The following is a 20,759-nucleotide window of genomic DNA, read 5'->3' on the forward strand; positions in this document are numbered from 1 at the left end:
AGTTATAGTTTAGGGAAGGTGGAGAGGTAGGTGGAACTTGTTCACAGTTCAATAAAGCATGAAGCCCGGGAATGTGACAATGTCAAAATACTACTCCCTATGTTTCAAACTGCAACATTTAATTAAGCAAATAAAAAAGTCAGGTCATACCTATGTAGTCCTGTTATGAAATATGTACCAGGGTTTGAATCCAAGCTCTACAAAATGAAATAATCATCCACTAAGTACAGCAATTAAGAATAACCACATTTTGAGTGGCAGTAGGAAATAAAAAAGAAAGTGACAGGTTTATACCACACAAAGTGCAATCATGTCATCTTAATGCAAAATAGGGTAGAACACGCCAACTAATGTAATATATGGCCAAACGTTTGGACACACCTACTCATTCAAGGGTTTTTCTTTAAAAAAATACAAAAAATTATACATTGTACAACTATGAAATAACACATGGAATCATGTAGTAACCAACATATATTTTAGATTCTTCAAAGTACGGTAGCCACTCTTTGCCTTGACCGCTTTGCACACTCTTGGCAGTTTCTCAACCAGCTTCACCTGGATTGCTTTTCCAACAGACTTGAAGGAGTTCCCACATATGCACTTGTTGGCTGCTTTTCCTTCACTCTGCGGTCCAACTCATCCCAAACCATCTCAATTGGGTTGAGGTCGGGTGATTGTGGAGGCCAAGTCATCTGATGCAGCACCCAATCACTCCCCTTCTTGGTCAAATAGCCCTTACACATCCTGGAGGTGTTGGGTGATTGTCCTGTTGAAAAACAAATGATAGTGGGACAAACCAGATGGGAAGGTGTATCGCTGCAGAATGCTGTGGTAGCCATGCTTGTTAAGTGTGCCTTGAATTCTAAATAAATCACTGACAGTGTCACCAGCAAAGCACCCCCACACCATCTCCCCCATACTTCACAATGGGAACCACACATGCGAAGATCATCCGTTCACCTATTCTGCATCTCACAAAGACACTCAATCTCAAATTTGGACTCCTCAGACCACAGGACAGATTTCCACCGGTCTAATGTCCATGGCTCATGTTTCTTGGCCCAAGCAAGTCTCTTCTTATTATTGGTGTCCATTACTAGTGGTTTCTTTGCAGAAGTTCAACCATGAAGGCCTGATTCACGCAGTCTCCTCTGAACAGTTGATGTTGAGATGTGTCTGTTACTTGAACTCTGAAGTATTTATTTGGGCTGCAATATCTTAAGGTTGGTAACTCTAATGAACTTAGCCTCTGCAGCAGATGTAACTCTGGGTCTTCCTTTCCTGTGGCAGTTCTCATGAGAGCCAGTTTCATCATAACACTTGATAGTTTTTGCAACTGCACTTGAAGAAACTTTCAAAGTTCTTGAAATGTTTCAGATTGACTGACCTTCATGTCTTAAAGTAATGATGGACTGTCGTTTCTCTTTGCTTATTTGAGCTGTTCTTGCCATAATATGGACTTGGTCTTTTACCAAACAGGGCAATCTTCTGTATACCACCCCTACAGAACTGTTTGGCTCAAATGCATTAAGAAGGAAAGAAATTCCACAAATTAACATTTAAAAAGGCACACCTGTTAATTGAAATGCATTCCAGGTGACTGCCTCAGGAAGCTGGTTGAGAGAATTATTATAATTTTTTTATGCTTGTGATGTCAGAATGTACTCACCGTTCCAAAATGTGATTGTTACACGACAGGACAGTGAACCCGCGCTGCCCTCAAACCAAGGCACGTTGCCTGCTAATTATCTATAGGCCATGTTAAAACTAGTCAATTTCAAATTAAGTTTTACTTTCAAACAACAGTTTGAATTGAGGTTTGTTCCACCCCCTCATTAATTCACAATTGAGGCTTTACTGAGCCGGGGACAAACTTCTCTCTTCAACAAGAGCCCAATCAATTCCCCAGTGTTTCCCCAGATCAAGTATGAAGACATTACGCATCTCTAGTCAGAACAGGCCTTGCACAAACTTTTTCCCCCAGCACATTATCTGGCTGGCACCCGAATTGCCTTCATTTTTTTCCTTACAAACGTTGGACATATATGCGTTCCTATCAAAGTAAGTGGCTTATTTTCTGTATATCGTGTTGTCGTTTCTACTGTAGCACACCATTTGTATGTATGGATCATATGTATGTGCTAAGCTATTTGCTGGCTATGTGTGGCGCCATTTTGTTGACATCATACACTGCATGCTGGTTGTCACATAAGCGTCTGTCAGACCAAAGATGTTATAACAAGGGATAGTTCACTCGACTGACTTATGGTGCTTTCAAGACAATTGGGAACTAAAAAAACTACTAGGTTAAACCATTTTATTTATTTATTTTATTTCACCTTTATTTATTTCACCTTTACTGTGTTCCGGAGTTCTAAATTGAGCAACTGCTGAAAAATGAGCTCCTGTATATATTGAGATTTAAATGGTTTTTTAGAGTGAAGTACATCGAAAAAATCAAGAGAGAACTGCAAGACTCAATAGAAGACAAAACAAGGAACAAACCAAAAAAGACAGGCTTTTGAAAAATTAACTATTTTTCATAAAATTGTACAGTTATCTTAGCTATCTGAATTGCTAGCAGAATTGTTTACTTGTTGCTAAGCAGTTGCTAGGGACTCTCCTGGAAGAAGCTAGCTAGCTTACAAAGAATAACAACAAAAAATATCTAGTTAACAGAAGAAAGGAAGACAAAATAAGGACAAAAGAAGGACAGAAGAAAAAGGAAAAGAAAGAGGACAACAAAGTGAAACAGTCAGCACTTCTATTGCAACTTCGTATTTCGTCGTCCTAACGTAGTCTACACTGCTATCTGCCCAGCAGCTAGCCAGCTAGCAAACGTTCTACCGAATAGCAGCACTGTAGAAACTATTACACTCAACGGAACGACTTGATTAGTGTAGTGTCAACAACGCAGCCACTGCCAGCTAGCCTACAAAGTCAACAACGCAGCCACTGCCAGCTAGCCTACTTCAGCAGTACTGTATCATTTTAATCATTTTAGTCAATAAGATTCTTGCTACGTAAGCTTAACTTTCTGAACATTCGAGACGTGTAGTCCACTTGTCATTCCAATCTCCTTGCATTAGCGTAGCCTCTTCTGTAGCCTGTCAACTATGTGTCTGTCTATCCCTGTTATCTCCTCTCTGCACAGACCATACAAACGCTTGGCCACCCTAATCTGGTGGTCCCAGCGCGCACGACCCATGTGGAGTTCCAGGTCTCCGGTAGCCTCTGGAACTGCCGATCTGCGGCCAACAAGGCAGAGTTCATTCAGCCTATTCCTCCAGTCCCTCGACTTCTTGGCACTGACGGAAACATGGATCACCACAGATAACACTGTACTCCTACTGCTCTCTCTTCGTCCGCCCACGTGTTCTCGCACACCCCGAGAGCTTCTGGTCAGCGGGGTGGTGGCACCGGGATCCTCATCTCTCCCAAGTGGTCATTCTCTCTTTCTCCCTTACCCATCTGTCTATCGCCTCCTTTGAATTTCATGCTGTCACAGTTACCAGCCCTTTCAAGCTTAACATCCTTATCATTTATCGCCCTCCAGGTCCCCTCAGAGAGTTCAGCAATGAGCTTGATGTCTTGATAAGCTCCTTTCCTGAGGACGGCTCACCTCTCACAGTTCTGGGCGACTTTAACCTCCCCACGTCTACCTTTGACTCATTCCTCTCTGCCTCCTTCTTTCCACTCCTTTCCTCTTTGACCTCACCCTCTCACCTTCCCCCTACTCACAAGGCAGGCAATACGCTCGACCTCATCTTTACTAGATGCTGTTCTTCCACTAACCTCATTGCAACTCCCCTCCAAGTCTCCGACCACTACCTTGTATCCTTTTCCCTCTCGCTCTCATCCAACACTTCCACACTGCCCCTACTCGGATGGTATCACGCCGTCCCAACCTTCGCTCTCTCTCCCCGCTACTCTCTCCTCTTCCATCCTATCATCTCTTCCCTCTGCTCAAACCTTCTCCAACCTATCTCCTGATTCTGCCTCCTCAACCCTCCTCTCTTCCCTTTCTGCATCCTTTGACTCTCTATGTCCCCTATCTTCCAGGCCGGCTCGGTCCCCCCTCCCGCTCCGTGGCTCGACGACTCATTGCGAGCTCACAGAACAGGGCTCCGGGCAGTAAGCGGAAATGGAGGAAAACTCGCCTCCCTGCGGACCTGGCATCCTTTCGCTCCCTCTCTCTACATTTTCCTCCTCTGTCTCTGCTGCTAAAGCCACTTTCTACCACTCTAAATTCCAAGCATCTGCCTCTAACCCTAGGAAGCTCTTTGCCACCTTCTCCTCCCTCCTGAATCCTCCTCCCCCTCCCCCTCCTCCCTCTCTGCAGATGACTTCGTCAACCATTTTGAAAAGAAGGTTGACGACATCCGATCCTCGTTTGCTAAGTCAAACGACACCGCTGGTTCTGCTCACACTGCCCTACCCTGTGCTCTGACCTCTTTCTCCCTCTCTCTCCAGATGAAATCTCTGCCTTGTGACGGCCGGCCGCCCAACAACCTGCCCGCTCACCCTATCCCCTCCTCTCTTCTCCACCTCCGGAGACCTTCTCCCTTACCTCAGACTCATCCCTGACCGCTGGCTACGTCCCTTCCGTCTTCAAGAGAGCGAGAGTTGCACCCCTTCTGAAAAAACCTACACTCGATCCCTCCGATGTCAACAACTACAGACCAGTATCCCTTCTTTCTTTTCTCTCCAAAACTCTTGAACGTGCCGTCCTTGGCCAGCTCTCCCGCTATCTCTCTCAGAATGACTTTCTTGATCCAAATCAGTCAGGTTTCAAGACTAGTCATTCAACTGAGACTGCTCTTCTCTGTATCACAATCGGCTGCCTTCGATACTGTGAACCATCAGATCCTCCTCTCCACCCTCTCCGATGGGGCATTTATTGCGTCCTTCTGACAGGTTTTTACCAGGTGGCGTGGCGAGAATCTGTCTCCTCACCACGCGCTCCTCACCACTGGTGTCCCCAGGGCTCTGTTCTAGGCCCTCTCCTATTCTCGCTATACACCAAGTCACTTGGCTCTGTCATAACCTCACATGGTCTCTCCTATCAAATGCAGACACACACAATTAATCTTCTCCTTTCCCCTTCTGATGACCAGGTGGCGAATCGCATCTCTGCATGTCTGGCAGACATATCAGTGTGGATGACGGATCACCACCTCAAGCTGAACCTCGGCAAGACGGAGCTGCTCTTCCTCCCGGGAAGGACTGCCCGTTCCATGATCTCGCCATCACGGTTGACAACTCCATTGTGTCCTCCTCCCAGAGCGCTAAGAACCTTGGCGTGATCCTGACAACACCCTGTCGTTCTCAACTAACATCAAGGCGGTGGCCCGTTCCTGTAGGTTCATGCTCTACAACATCCGCAGAGTAACCCTGCCTCACACAGGAAGCGGCGCAGGTCCTAATCCAGGCACTTGTCATCTCCCGTCTGGATTACTGCAATGCCATTAAATACAACTCATCCAGAACGCCGCAGCCCGTCTGGTGTTCAACCTTCCCAAGTTCTCTCACGCCACCCCGCTCCTCCGCTCTCTCCACTGGCTTCCAGTTGAAGCTCGCATCCGCTACAAGACCATGGTGCTTGCCTACGGAGCTGTGAGGGGAACGGCACCTCAGTACCTCCAGGCTCTGATCAGGCCCTACACCCAAACAATGGCAGGTTCATCCACCTCTGGCCTGCTCGCCTCCCTACCACTGAGGAAGTACAGTTCCCGCTCAGCCCAGTCAAAACTGTTCGCTGCTCTGGCTCAATGGTGGAACACACTCACGATGCCAGGACAGCGGAGTCAATCAACCTTCCGGAGACACCTGAAACCCCACCTCTTTAAGGAATACCTAGGATAGGATAAAGTAATCCTTCTCACCCCCCTTAAAAGATTTAGATGCACTATTGTAAAGTGGCTGTTCCACTGGATGTCATAAGGTGAATGCACCAATTTGTAAGTCGCTCTGGATAAGAGCGTCTGCTAAATGACTTAAATGTAAATGTAATGTAAATGTATTTAACCAGGTAGGCAAGTTGAGAACAAGTTCTCATTTACAATTGCGACCTGGCCAAGATAAAGCAAAGCAGTTCGACACATACAACGACACAGAGTTACACATGGAGTAAAACAAACATACAGTATGAACAATATATACAATCTATATACGATGTGAGCAAATGAGGTGAGATAAGGGAGGTAAAGGCAAAAAAAGGCCATGGTGGCAAAGTAAATACAATATAGCAAGTAAAACACTGGAATGGTAGATTTGCAATGGAAGAATGTGCAAAGTAGAAATAAAAATAATGCGGTGCAAAGGAGCAAAATAAATTAAATACAGTTGGGAAAGAGGTAGTTGTTTGGGCTAAATTATAGGTGGGCTATGTACAGGTGCAGTAATCTGTGAGCTGCTCTGACAGTTGGTGCTTAAAGCTAGTGAGGGAGAAGTGTTTCCAGTTTCAGAGATTTTTGTAGTTCGTTCCAGTCATTGGCAGCAGAGAACTGGAAGGAGAGGCGGCCAAAGAAAGAATTGGTTTTGGGGGTGACTAGAGCGATATACCTGCTGGAGTGTGTGCTACAGGTGGGAGATGCTATGGTGACCAGCGAGCTGAGATAAGGGGGGACTTTACCTAGCAGGGTCTTGTAGATGACATGGAGCCAGTGGGTTTGGCGACGAGTACGAAGCGAGGGCCAGCCAACGAGAGCGTACAGGTCGCAATGGTGGGTAGTATATGGGGCTTTGGTGACAAAACGGATTGCACTGTGATAGACTGCATCCAATTTGTTGAGTAGGGTATTGGAGGCTATTTTGTAAATGACATCGCCAAAGTCGAGGATTGGTAGGATGATCAGTTTTACAAGGGTATGTTTGGCAGCATGAGTGAAGGATGCTTTGTTGCGAAATAGGAAGCCAATTCTAGATTTAACTTTGGATTGGAGATGTTTGATATGGGTCTGGAAGGAGAGTTTACAGTCTAACCAGACACATAAGTCAGAGCCGTCCAGAGTAGTGATGTTGGACAGGCAGGTAGGTGCAGGTTAGCGATTGGTTGAAGAGCATGCATTTAGTTTTACTTGTATTTAAGAGCATTTGGATGCCACGGAAGGAGAGTTGTATGGCATTGAAGCTTGCCTGGAGGGTTGTTAACAGTGTCCAAAGAAGGGCCAGAAGTATACAGAATGGTGTCGTCTGCGTAGAGGTGGATCAGAGACTCACCAGCAGCAAGAGCGACCTCATTGATGTATACAGAGAAGAGAGTCAGTCCAAGAATTGATCCCTGTGGCACCCCCTTAGAGACTGCCAGAGGTCCGGACAGCAGACCCTCCGATTTGACACACTGAACTCTATCAGAGAAGTAGTTGGTGAACCAGGCGAGGCAATCATTTGAGAAACCAAGGCTGTCGAGTCTGCTGATGAGGATGTGGTGATTGACTGTTAGTAAATTATGATTAATATGACTGAACAAATCATTTTAAATGGAACTGTAAGTAAACTTATACTCTGTTATATTATATCTGATTAACAATATGAGTTCATAAGAAGAAATTGTGTGACAGGACAAGGAGGAATAGAATGTTAATGAACACCATTTCTACTGGGCAGGAACAAATGGGTTGTGGACTGTGTAAACACATAAGGTCGTTAGCCTATGGTTGACCAAACCTGAAATTTAGCTCTGGGTTTTTTAGATTAGGCAGTGAGTGCATTCCTAGGGTTTCTGTTAATTAAACCTGTCAGTTCAGTGGTGATCGATAATGTTGAGGGGTCAAAAGTTATCTGGGAGTGTGTTAGTAAGTTAGAATGAACTCTTCACCTTACTTTGTCCTGTCGAGAGGGGGGTTCGTTTAAGACAGTGAAATTACGTCATGATCTGTATTTAAACTGATGCTTTTGTTTTGAGTGGTAGCGCGCTCCGATAATAAATTATATTACCTATTATTTAAAGACTGGTCTGCGTCTATTTTATGCAACAAGAAATCTTACAAATTCTCATAAAATAGATGAAGGGCTTTCAATTGATGAAAGCACATTGGCATAATTAAATTATACTAACATTGACAGAGTCGAAAGCCTTGGCCAGATCAATGAATACGGCTGCACAGTAATGTTTCTTATCGATGGCGGTTATAAGATATCGTTTAGGACCTTGAGCGTGGCTGAGGTGCACCCATGACCAGCTCTGAAACCAGATTGCATAGCAGAGAAGGTATGGTGAGATTCGAAATGGTCGGGAATCTGTTTGTTGACTTGGCTTTCAAAGACCTTAGAAAGGCATGGTATGATAGATATAGGTCTGTAGCAGTTTGGGTCAAGAGTGTCCTACCCCCTTTGAAGAGGGGGATGACCGCAGCTGCTTTCCAATCTTTGGGAATCTCAGACGACACGAAAGAGAGGTTGAACAGGCTAGTAATAGGGGTGGCAACAATTTCGGCAGATAATTTTAGAAAGAAAGGGTCCAGATTGTCTAGCCCGGCTGATTTGTAGGGGTCCAGATTTTGCAGCTCTTTCAGAACATCAGCTGAACGGATTTGGGAGAAGGAGAAATGGGTGAAGGCTTGGGCGAGTTGCTGTGGGGGGTGCAGTGCTGTTGACCGGGGTAGGTGTAGCCAGGTGGAAAGCATGGCCAGCCGTAGAAAAATGCTTATTGAAATTCTCAATTATGGTGGATTTATCAGTGGTGAGAGTGTTTCCTATCTTGTGGGCAGCTGGGAGGAGGTGTTCTTATTCTCCATGGACTTTACAGTGTCCCAGAACTTTTTTGAGTTAGTGTTGCAGGAAGCAAATTTCTGCTTGAAAAAGCTAGCCTTGGCTTTTCTAACTGCCTGTGTATAATGGTTTCTAGCTTCCCTGAACAGCTGCATATCACGGGGGCTGTTCGATGCTAATGCAGAACGCCATAGGATGTTTTTGTGTTGGCTAAGGGTAATCAGGTCTGGGGAGAACCAAGGGCTATATCTGTTCCTGGTTCTAAATTTCTTGAATGGGGCATATTTATTTAAGATGGTTAGGAAGGCATTTAAAAAAAATATCCAGGCATCCTCGGCCAGGTCAGGTCGATCAGAAAGGCCTGCTCGCTGAAGTGTTTCAGGGAGCGTTTTACAGTGATGAGTGGAGGTCGTTTGACCGCTGACCCATTACGGATGCAGGCAATGAGGCAGTGATCACTAAGATCTTGGTTGAAGACAGCAGAGGTGTAATTTAGAGGGCAAGTTGGTTAGGATGATATCTATGATGGTGCCTGTGTTTAAGGCTTTGGGGAGGTACCTGGTAGGTTCATTGATAATTTGTGTGAGATTGAGGGCATCAAGTTTAGATTGTAGGATGGCTGGGGTGTTAAGCATGTTCCACTTTAGGTCGCCTAGCAGCACGAGCTCTGAAGATAGATGGGGGGCAATCAGTTCACATATGGTGGTCTATAGCAGGCGGCAACGGTGAGAGACTTGTTTTTAGAGAGGTGGATTTTTAAAAGTATAAGTTAAAATTATTTGGGTACAGACCTGGATAGTAGGACAGAACTCTGCAGGCTATCTTTGCAGTAGATTGCAACACCGCCCCCTTTGGCAGTTCTATCTTGTCTGAAAATGTTGTAGTTTGGAATTAACATTTCAGAATTGTTGGTGGTCTTGCTAAGCCAGGATTCAGACACAGCTAGAACATCCGGGTTGGCAGAGTGTGCTAAAGCAGTGAATAGAACAAACTTAGGGAGGAGGCTTCTAATGTTAACATGCATAAAACCAAGGCTATTACGGTTACAGAAGTCATCAAAAAAAGAGCGCCTGGGGAATAAGAGTGGAGCTAGGCACTGCAGGGCCTGGATTCACCTCTACATCGCCAGAGGAACAGAGGAGGAGTAGAATAAGGGTGTGCTAAAAGCAATAAGAATTGGTCGTCTACAACGTCTGGAACAGAGAGTAAAAGGAGGTTTCTGGGGGCGATAAAATAGAATCAAGGTATAATGTACAGATAAAGGTATGGTAGAATGTGAATACAGTGGAGGTAAACCTAGGTATTGAGTGATGAAGAGAGAGATATTGTCTCTAGAAACATCATTGAAACCAGGAGATGTCATTGTATGTGTGGGTGGTGGAACAGTGAGCAGGACTAGAGGCTCTACAGTGAAATAAGCCAATAAACACTAACCAGAATAGCAATGGACAAGGCATATTGACATTAAGGAGGGGCATGCTTAGTCGAGTGATCAAAAGGGTCCGGTGAGTGGAGAGGTTGGTTGGGGGTCACGGCAATTTAGACAGCTAGCCAGGCCATCGGTAGCAAGCTAGCATAGGATGGAGGTCTGTTATTAGCCACCTCTTGCGTTCCGTCTGTAGATTAGTGGGGTTCCGTGTGGTAGAGGGGATTAATCCAAATCACACAACAACAAAAATAAAAACAATAGATATAGTTATAGAGGCCCAAGAAGAAGAAAAAATAATAATAATAATAAATAAATTGTCCGATTGTCTATTCAGATACCTGTCTTATCGACTGCTAACGGTTAGCAGGCCACAGATGGGCGTTCAGGTAACGTCGCGACGGAGGAGCCAGCCGGATAACTCCTTCGGGTAGATAACATCGGCAGTCCAGTTGTGAAGGCCCGGTGGGGCTCCGCGTAGGCAGTAAAACGTGTCCGGATAGGTGACTGCAGCCCAGGAGTGATTGATGGAACTCTTCAGCTGGCTAGCTCTGGAATAATTGATGTTTGCTCCGGAATCGACGAAAGCCGATAGTCACACGGATAGCAGCTAGCTAGCTGTGAGATCCAGGTATGAATCTCCAGAGTTAGTGGTTGAAATCCAGGGACATGGAGAGAGAAATTGGTCCGGTATGTTCCGTTCCGAGCCGCGCCGTACAAAACTGCCGATAGATTTCGAGTTAAAGGATAGCTGATGACCACAAACCGTGGTTAGCTGAATACTAACGATTTGCCAGTAAAGAAGCTAACTAGCTTCTGAACTAGCTTCTGAACTAGCTTCTGAACTAGCTTCTGAACTAGCTTCTGGATTAGCTTCTGGATTAGCTCCTGGTTAGCTCCTGGCTAGTTTCTGGCTAGCTTCTTGGAGTTTCTGGCTATCTTCTTGGAGGATTACAGATTTGAGGTAAATAATACTTTTTTATAAATATCTGGCTAGCTTTTGGAGTTTCTGGCTATCTTCTTGGAGGATTACAGATTTGAGGTAAATAATATGTGTGTTTTTATAAATATAAATTGGTGAGGCGGGTTGCAGGAGAGTGTTTTGAAGATGAGTTTATGGAAAATAAAAAGTTGTGTGTGTATATATATATATATATATATATGGGAGTATAAGATATATGGAGAAGAGGACTAAAGACGAACTCTGAACTGCTATGCCATCTTGGATTACCAAGATTACCATGACATCAGTGATCTATACAGGTTGGAAGCTCACACCATCAGATTGTAATGTTACCAGTTCAGACCCCCTAAGAGGTTTATTTTTATTTAGTGTATAAACTTATCCTGTGTTTGCCCCCAATTTATTGATTGATCCCCCATGATAGTAATATTTCCTGCATCATATCCCCCCACAATACATTTCTACCCCCATGGATTTGAAAAAACACCCACAAATGAAATTAACTCCCCCCACAAATCCCATTAAAATGGTTTCATCCTTGTTTAGCTTTTGTGATATGATTAGGCTAGGCAGTTGGCTTGTATTTGGGGTGATGATCTGTGAGGTGATAACATTTTACTTGTGTTGCGTTTTGTCATTAACAGTAAACGACTTGTCAAGTCATGTGCTCTGGTTCTTGTATACACTGTAACAAGTACATAGAATATTTGTAATATGCTGAAATGTGGCTAAACTAAATTCATATTTTTCAGACAATGGGCACAGCAATTTTTTATGTTTATTTGCGTCTTATAGTGAATGGCATTCTAGGATTAGGGAGTTTTCACCAAGTCAAACATAAACAAACATAGCTGCCATCATAAAGAATATAGACGCTGTTAGCTTAGCTGACACGCATCTCCTTTCTAAACAATATTACATTTCTCCCTTGTGTTCACCAGAGATGTGGTACATTGTAAACAAGTCTAGTGTTAGGTGTCTAACTTAAGTTTTGTTTTTTGTCAGTGCAACCTGTTATTTAGACTGGTTTATGTAATGAGTTTAGCTGTGGATGTGTTCCATGTGATGTTTGGATGATGACTTTCACATTTATCTTTTACAATAAAAGGTGAAATTAAGGAATAAAGTTGTGAAGACCTTTATTTCCCATCAGCACAAAACATTGTTTAGATGCTTTTCAGACAACAATGCTGTATAGACGCATTTGTTGCCTCATACGCTGTGTTGCTACTGTTCCAATTACATAATGATCACAAATACGAGATCGTACAGGTCAAAGGGTTAACACTTTTTTTGGTTACTACATGATTCCATGTGTTATTTTATAGTTTTGATGTCTTCACTAGTATTCTACCATCTAGAAAATAGTTTTTAAAATGCACAAAAACCTATGAATGTTTATTTTCGTACCCTATAATTTTGGCTGCCTATAGGGTTATGGAATCACATTGTATTTATAAAACATGGTTTCATATTGTTGTTGTAATCAATGACTATGTGGTTGTAATCCACTTATTTTAGGCCCTTCCCCTCAACAACACTAGAAGACGCCTGTGACAACTAACCATTTCTGTATTTTGTTTTAGAAAACTGTATAACCGAACACCAAGCTAACTGCACTAACCCTAGCCTGTCAAGCCTATAGGGTTGCTATTAAGTTAGCGGCTAACGTTAGCTGGTTCAATATTGAGTATGGTTCATGTATTAGCTAGTATGACTATATTAAATACAGAGGATATATTATGTTACTGTACTTACATAACTTTCTAGTCTTTACAGCATCTGACTGAATTATTCATGTTTTGCAGATTATTTTTATTCATTTTTCTCCAAGTTTGAAGATCAAATCACAATGTGTAATTTTTTGGGGATCTCCATCTCAGAATGGCCATAAGGATAACAGGTGTTGTGTCGGAGATCGCCTGTGAAAATAGGCTACTTGCTGTTAACCCAAACCAACACCGTTTCAGTTGGGAATGTCCGTTCTGCTCATTCTAATTCTAAGTGACAATGGCTGTGGTAGAGTCTATGTATGTGTCAGTTGTAGCATTGTACAGATAAGACAGGTCAGAATATAATGACTAACTCAAATTTAAATATCTGGCTGCGTCATTATGTCTTTGGATAATTATTTATGACACAGTGAACTATTTGAAGAATTCTAGGTGGCAAAGCTAAAAGGGGAGAAGATCGGGAGAAAAAAGACGGATTGGATCCTGAAAAAGAGACCGCAATAATTGGTAAGTAGGTTTTTGTTAATCGATTGCAAATGAGCATTTGACAGTGTGCTGGTATTGTCATGATATTTTAAAAAATATATATACGACTCATAGCATGCTAACTTCGGAAACATAACAATTGTATTAATGAGTTCATCTGACAAGTAGAAAAACAACCGAAATCTCAATCTCTCAATATTCCATTAAAAATGAATATCCCATAACAGGTTTGGGGTCAATTTCAACTGAATGAATTGAAGATATTAAAGGGACAGTTCACTTGTTTACACCTTATAGTGAGATGGCTAACAAAAAAACATATGTGGGAGATGGGGGGAATTAGACAAAGTTCAATATTCATGCCCAAAATCCCCTCAAGTTAATATTGGCTATTTAGATCACTCTGAACCATGGATTACATTTTCTCCTGGCCCATAGACTACTTTCAGGGAAAGGAACCATCTGACTGGCTATAAGGTGTAAAAAAAGTTAGCTATCCCTTAATTAATTTACAAATGAATCATTGCAAATATGGCATTAATGGTCAATGATTTGTCATTAAACTGAATCTTACTGAAGATTCAGTTTTAGGATCACTATTGTTTTCACTATATATTTTACCTCTTGGGGATGTCATTCGAAAACATGATGTTAACTTTCACTGCTATGCTGATGACAAGTCCCAAGAAACAAAGAGATTTTCTGTTGGATCTGATGATTAATCTTGATGGTTGTACAGTCTCAAATAAAACTGAAGGACCTCGGTGTTACTCTGGACCCTAATCTCTCTTTTGACGAACATATCAAGACTGTTTCAAGGACAGCTTTTTTCCATTTACGTAACATTGCAAAATCAGAAATGTTCTGTCCAAAAATGATGCAGAAAAATGAATCCATGCTTTTGTTACTTCTAGGTTAAACTACTGCAATGCTCTACTTTCCGGCTACCCGGATAAAGCACTAAAACTTCAGTTAGTGCTAAATATAGCTGCTAGAATCCTGACTAGAACCCCAAAAAATGATCATATTACTCCAGTGCTAGCCTCCCTACACTGGCTTCCTGTTAAGGCAAGGGCTGATTTCAAGGTTTTACTGCTAACCTACACCGCATTACATGGGCTTGCTCCTATCTATCTTTCTGATTTGATCCTGCCGTACATACAGTGGGGCAAAAAAGTATTTAACTTGCACAATTGGTGGCTGACTATCTCACTTAAAAAGATGAGGCCTGTAATTTTCATCATAGGTACACTTCAACTATGACAGACAAAATGAGAGAAAAAAATCAAGAAAATCACATTGTAGGATTTTTTTATGAATTTATTTGCAAATTATGGTGGAAAAAAAGTATTTGGTCACCTACAAACAAGCAAGATTTCTGGCTCTCACAGACCTGCAACGTCTTCTTTAGAGGCTCCTCTGTCCTCCACTCGTTACCTGTATTAATGGCACCTGTTTGAACTTATCAGTATAAAAGACACCTGTCCACAACCTCAAATAGTCACACTCCAAACTCCACTATGGACAATACCAAAGAGTTATCAAAGGACACCAGAAACAAAATTGTAGACCTGCACCAGGCTGGGAAGACTGAATCTGCAAATAGGTAAGCAGCTTGGTTTGAAGAAATCAACTGTAGGAGCAATTATTAGGAAATGGAAGACCTACAAGACCACTGATAATCTCCCTCGATCTGGGGCTCCACGCAAGATCTCACCCGTGGGGTCAAAATGATCACAAGAACGGCGAGCAAAAATCCCAGAACCACACTTAGTGAATGACCTGCAGAGAGCTGGGACCAAAGTAACAAAGCCTACCATCAGTAACACACTACGCCGCCAGGGACTCAAATCCTGCAGTGCCAGACGTGTCCCCCTGCTAAAGCCAGTACATGTCCAGGCCCATCTGAAGTTTGCTAGAGAGCATTTGGATGATCCAGAAGAAGATTGGGAGAATGTCATATGTTCAGATGAAACCAAAATATAACTTTTTGTAGAAACTCAACTTGTCATGTTTGGAGGACAAAGAATGCTGAGTTACATCCAAAGAACACCATACCTACTGTGAAGCATGGGGGTGGAAACACCATGCTTTGGGGCTGTTTTTCTGCAAAGGGTCCAGGACGACTGATACGTGTAAATTAAAGAATAAATGGGGCCATGTATCGTGAGATTTTGAGTGAAAGCCTATCAGCAAGGGCATTGAAGATGAAATGTGGCTGGGTCTTTCACCATGACAATGATCCCAAACACACCGCCCGGACAACGAAGGAGTGGCTTCGTAAGAAGCATTTCAAGGTCCTGGAGTGGCCTAGCCAGTCTCCAGATCTCAACCCATAGAAAATCTTTGGAGGGAGTTGAAAGTCCGTGTTGCCCAGCAACAGCCCCAAAACATCACTGCTCTAGAGGAGATCTGCATGGAGGAATGGGCCAAAATACCAGCAACAGTAGGAAAACCTTGAAGACTTATAGAAAACGTTTGACCTCTGTCATTGCCAACAAAGGCTGACTAAATACTTTTTTGCCCCACTGTACCTACAGTTACGCTACGGTCACAAGACGCAGGCCTCTTAAATGTCCCTAGAATTTCTAAGCAAACAGCTTAAAGCAGGGCTTTCTCCTATAGAGCTACATTTTTATGGAATGGTCTGCCTACCCATGTGAGATACGTAGACTCGGTCTTAACCTTTAAGTCTTTATCGAAGACTCATCTCCTCAGTAGGTCCTATGATTGAGTGTAGTCTGGCCCAAGGAGTGTGAAGGTGAACGGAAAGGCACTGGAGCAACGAACCGCCCTTGCTGTCTCTGCCTGGCCGGTTCCCCTCTATCCACCGTGATTCTCTGCCTCTAACCCTACTACAGGGGCTGAGTCACTGGCTTACTGGTGCTCTTCCATGCTGACCCTAGGAGGGGTGCGTCACTTGACTGGGTTGAGTCACTGACGTGGTCTTCCTGTCTGGGTTGCCCCCCCACTGGGTTGTGCAGTAGCGGAGATCTTTGTGGGTTATACTCGGCCTTGTTGCAGGATGGTAAGTTGGTGGTTGAAGATATCCCTCTAGTGTTGTGGGGGCTGTGCTTTGGCAAAGTGGGTGGGGTTATATCCTGCCTGTTTGGCCCTGTCCGGGGGTATCATCGGATGGGGCCACAGTGTCTCCTGACCCCTCCTGTCTCAGCCTCCAGTATTTATGCTACAATAGTTTGGGTCGGGGGGCTAGGGTCATTCTGTTATATCTGGAGTATTTCTCCTGTCTTATCCAGTGTCCTGTGTGAATTTAAGTATGCGCTCTCTAATTCTCTCTTTCTTTCTCTCTCTCGGAGGACCTGAGCCCTAGGACCATGCCTCAGGACCACCTGACATGACGAGTCCTTGCTGTCCCCAGTCCACCTGGCCGTGCTGCTGCTCCAGTTTCAACTGTTCTGCCTGGCAGAACAGTTGAACCCTGACCTGTTCACTGTGATTACTATTATTTGACCATGCTGGTCACTTATGAACATTTGAACATCTTGGTCATGTTCTGTTATAATCTCCACCCGGCACAGCCAGAAGAGGACAGGTCACTCATCAGAGCTTGGTTCCTCTCTAGGTTTCCTCCTAGGTTTTGGCCTTTCTAGGGAGTTTTTCCTGAAGTGTACCTATGTGCTGTGCCACTGTGCTTCTACACCTGCATTGCTTGCTGTTTGGGGTTTTAGGCTGGGTTGCTGTACAGCACTTTGATATATCAGCTGATGTAAGAAGGGCTATATAAATAATTTTGATTTGAACATTTGATTTTTAGAATCCGATACGCTTTTCACCTAGTTTTTTTCCTTTAAAATGTTTCATTTATTTCATTCTATGACCCCAAACCCAACACCTAACTGTTCTGTGCTCTTTATCACCTCCCTGACCAAGGCCCTTCTCCCCCGATTGCTCAGTTTGGCCGGGAGGCCAGCTCTAGGATGAGTCTTGGTGGTTCCAAACTTCTTCCATTTAAGAATGATGGAGGCCCCTGTATTCTTGGGGACCTTCAATGCTGCAGACATTTTTTGGTACCCTTCCCCAGATATGTGCCTCGGCGCTCTATGGACAATTCCTTCGACCTCATGGCTTGGTTTTTGGTCTGACATCTTATATAGACAGGTGTGTGCTTTTCCAGATCATGTCCAATCAATTGAATTTACCACAGGTGGACTCCAATCAAGTTGTAGAAACATCAAGGATGATCAATGGAAACAGGATGCACCTGAGCTCAATTTCAAGTCTCATAGCAAAGGGTCTGAATACTTATGTAAATAAGGTAGTTTTTTAAATTTGTAACACATTTGCAAAAAATTATAAAAACCTGTTTTCATTTTGCCATTATTGGGTATTGTGTGTAGATTGCTGAGGAAAATGTTTAACTTAAACCATTTTAGAATAAGGCTGTAATGTAACCTACAGAAGATGAAGACGTACAGTACTAAGCACTATTCTGTATACAATGGGCACCATTTCTACATCCTCCAACCATGACTTATGCTCCACAGTAAGCATCTGACACATTTATGTCCAAGTGATAAAGAATATCAACATTTAGTTAGACAGGGACTTATGAGGGCTTTTCAGCTACGCTAGTGTCAATATTGGGATATTTTTCTCCTGAGAACCTCATTAATCAATTATGACAATAGCAAAGATGATTATTTTGTGATGTGAGACTGTGGATTGAGTTGTCTATTACCTTGAGACTGTCCAGTGAGTGGGATGGTGAAGTTGTGTGATTCATTCTACATTGGTGTTTTTAGGAGATGGATAAGTAATAACCCCCTGCACTCACCCTCACAGCTGCGTCTGTCTGAGGCGAGCTCAAAGCCAGGGTCACAGGCACATCGGTAGCTGCCCAGGGTATTCACACAGCGCTGCTCACAGCGCCCATTATCAGGCTTACAACACTCGTCCATCTCTACCACCCACAGACGCCGTTGTGATATGCAATTAAGAAGAAGAAAGGAACCATCAGTTCTACTGCACATTGTATAACTACTTCCACTTCCCCCCCTTTGTATGTTCATCAAAGTCGTCAGACATCGTCGTAATATGCCATGATGAAAGAAGAACGAGAACATTTAGCAAAGCATTCTAGGAAACCATAAATTCTACATCCTTCCCTTTGTATTTTCAGTCCACAGAAATAAAGAATTCATCATATACTCCATTTATATACTCCATCTCACCCAGAGGTCATGGCATCCCAAAATATGACCCAATCCTGTGCCATCATAAACACTAATCACAGATGGACACTATTCTTGGCATCTGAATGTAAATGTAAATGTAATGTAATCTGACCTTTGAAAAAGGTGGCAGCAAATCCAGCCTTGTTCACTGATCCATCAGACACAAATTTCATCCAAAGCTGGTTGGAGCTGGTCTTGATGTCGTCTGGTTTGTCATGGCCACAGAAGCGGCCCAGCAGTGGACTGCTCTCTGAGTTCCCATCTCTCACTTCCAGGTAGTCATAAGCACAGCTGTCATGCCTCTCAATCTACGTTAGAGATAAGGCAAGAAAGATTGGGGAGGATGTTGACACAGGATGCCCAACTGTCCTACAAATTCACATCTCTGCTATGTCGGTTTTAAATATGAGTATTTAGACTATTATTTTGACAGTATCCTCCTGTAAGTGATAAAGAAGAAGTCTCCATCCAGCACGTCCTACATCTCCAAGTGTCTGGACCATACGATTGGCAGTAAGAGGATGTGCTGGATGGGCTGCTGTCATCCCAGATTGAATGCCGATTATTCATCCTGCTTAGCAGTGTCTGGGTGTCTCGTACAGGATTGAGTGAAAATTACATTCAACTTCCCTTTCCGTCTCACAGTCTTTACCTCAAATGACTGGAAGGAGAGGCCCACATGGAAATCCTGTGCTACTGTGATCTTCCACACGCACACTTTGTTGGGTCGGTAGTCGTCAGGGTAGTTGGGTGACTGGATCTGGCCATTGTCCCTGTTCACCTCTCCCCCACAGATGGCTAGTGAGAGAGGGAAGCAGAAGGAGGGGGGTATAACTTCCATGAATTCTTCCAACAACAATATCAACTTCACCCTTTTCCCCTTCTTTTGAGATCAAGAGAATATAGTGATAAGCAATAGTTTCTGTGCATAGAGCTTACGTAATTTGAATGTTTCAGAAAACGAAGGCTTTTTTCAGACACTAAAAAAGGGAAAATAATCTATCTATATATATAGTACCAGTGAAAGCTTGGACACACCTACTCATTCAAGGGTATTTTTTTTATACTATGTTCTACATTGTAGAGTAATAGTGAAGGCATCAAAACTATGAAATAACACATATGGAGTCATGTAGTAACCAAAACAGTGTTAAATAAATCAGAATATAATTTAGATTTTAGATTCTACAAAGTAGAATTTGCCTTGACAGCTTTGCACACTGTTGGCATTCTCTCAACCAGATTCACCTGGAATGCTTTACCAACAGTCTTGAAGGAGGTCCCACATATGCTGAACACTTGTTGGCTGCTTTTTCTTCACTTTGCGGTCCAACTCTTTCCAAACCATCTCATTTGAGTTGAGATCGGGTGATAGTGGAGGCCAGATCATCTGATGCCGCACTCCATCACTCTCCATCTTGGTCAAATAGACCTTACACAGCCTGGAGTTGTGTTTTGGGTCATTCTCCTGTTGAAAAACAAATAATAGTCTCACTAAGCTCAAACCAGATGGGAAGGTGTATCGCTGCAGAATGCTGTGGTAGCCATGCTGGTTAAGTGTGCCTTGATGTCTAAATAAATCACTGACAGTGTCACTAGCAAAGCACCCCCACACCATCACACCTCCTCCTCCATGCTTAAAGGTGGGAACCAAACATGCGAAGATCATCCGTTCACCCACTCTTCGTCTCACAATGAGAACAAAAAATCTAACATTTCGACATATTGGACCAAAGGACAGATTTCCACCGATCTTATGTCCATTGCTCGTGTTTCTTGGCCCAAGAAAAGCTCTTCTTATTATTGGTGTCCTTTAGTATTAGTTTCTTTGCAGCAATTCAACCATGAAGGCCTGATTCACACAGTCTTCTCTTACCAGTTGATGTTGAGATGTCTGTTACTTGAACTCTGTGAAGTAGTTATTTGGGCTGCAATTTCTGAGGCTGGTAACTCCAATGAATTTATCCTCTGCAGCAGAGGTAACTCTGGGTCTTCCTTTCCTGTGGCGGTCCTCATGATAGCCAGTTTCATCATGGTGCTTGATGGTTTTTGCAACTGCACTTGAAGAAACTTTCAAAGTTCTTGAAATGTTCCACATTGACTGACCTTCATGTCTTAAAGTAATGATGGACTGTGTTTCTCTTTGCTTATTTGAGCTGTTCTTGCCATAATATGGACTTGGTATTTTACCAAATAGAGCTAAATTCTGTATAGTGATTCCTCCTTTAAAAGTTGTGTCA

General features: G+C 43.2%; 1 protein-coding gene across 4 annotated transcripts in view; it reads right to left on the minus strand.

The window, feature by feature from the left end:
* LOC118375825 (bone morphogenetic protein 1-like) overlaps window positions 1–20,759 on the minus strand; it is a 51,945-nt gene that overhangs the window by 4,797 nt on the left and 26,389 nt on the right. For all 4 annotated transcript variants that reach the window (XM_035762432.2, XM_035762433.2, XM_035762435.2 and 1 more), the window contains 3 exons: window positions 19,172–19,317; window positions 18,632–18,827; window positions 18,120–18,245 (listed from right to left, as the gene is read on the minus strand). In XM_035762432.2, the coding sequence (XP_035618325.1) occupies window positions 18,120–18,245; window positions 18,632–18,827; window positions 19,172–19,317 (468 nt within the window). The remainder of the gene's footprint in view (window positions 1–18,119; window positions 18,246–18,631; window positions 18,828–19,171; window positions 19,318–20,759) is intronic.

This window comes from Oncorhynchus keta, chromosome 12 (genome assembly GCF_023373465.1).
Source record: "Oncorhynchus keta strain PuntledgeMale-10-30-2019 chromosome 12, Oket_V2, whole genome shotgun sequence".
Taxonomy (NCBI): Eukaryota; Metazoa; Chordata; class Actinopteri; order Salmoniformes; family Salmonidae; genus Oncorhynchus; species Oncorhynchus keta.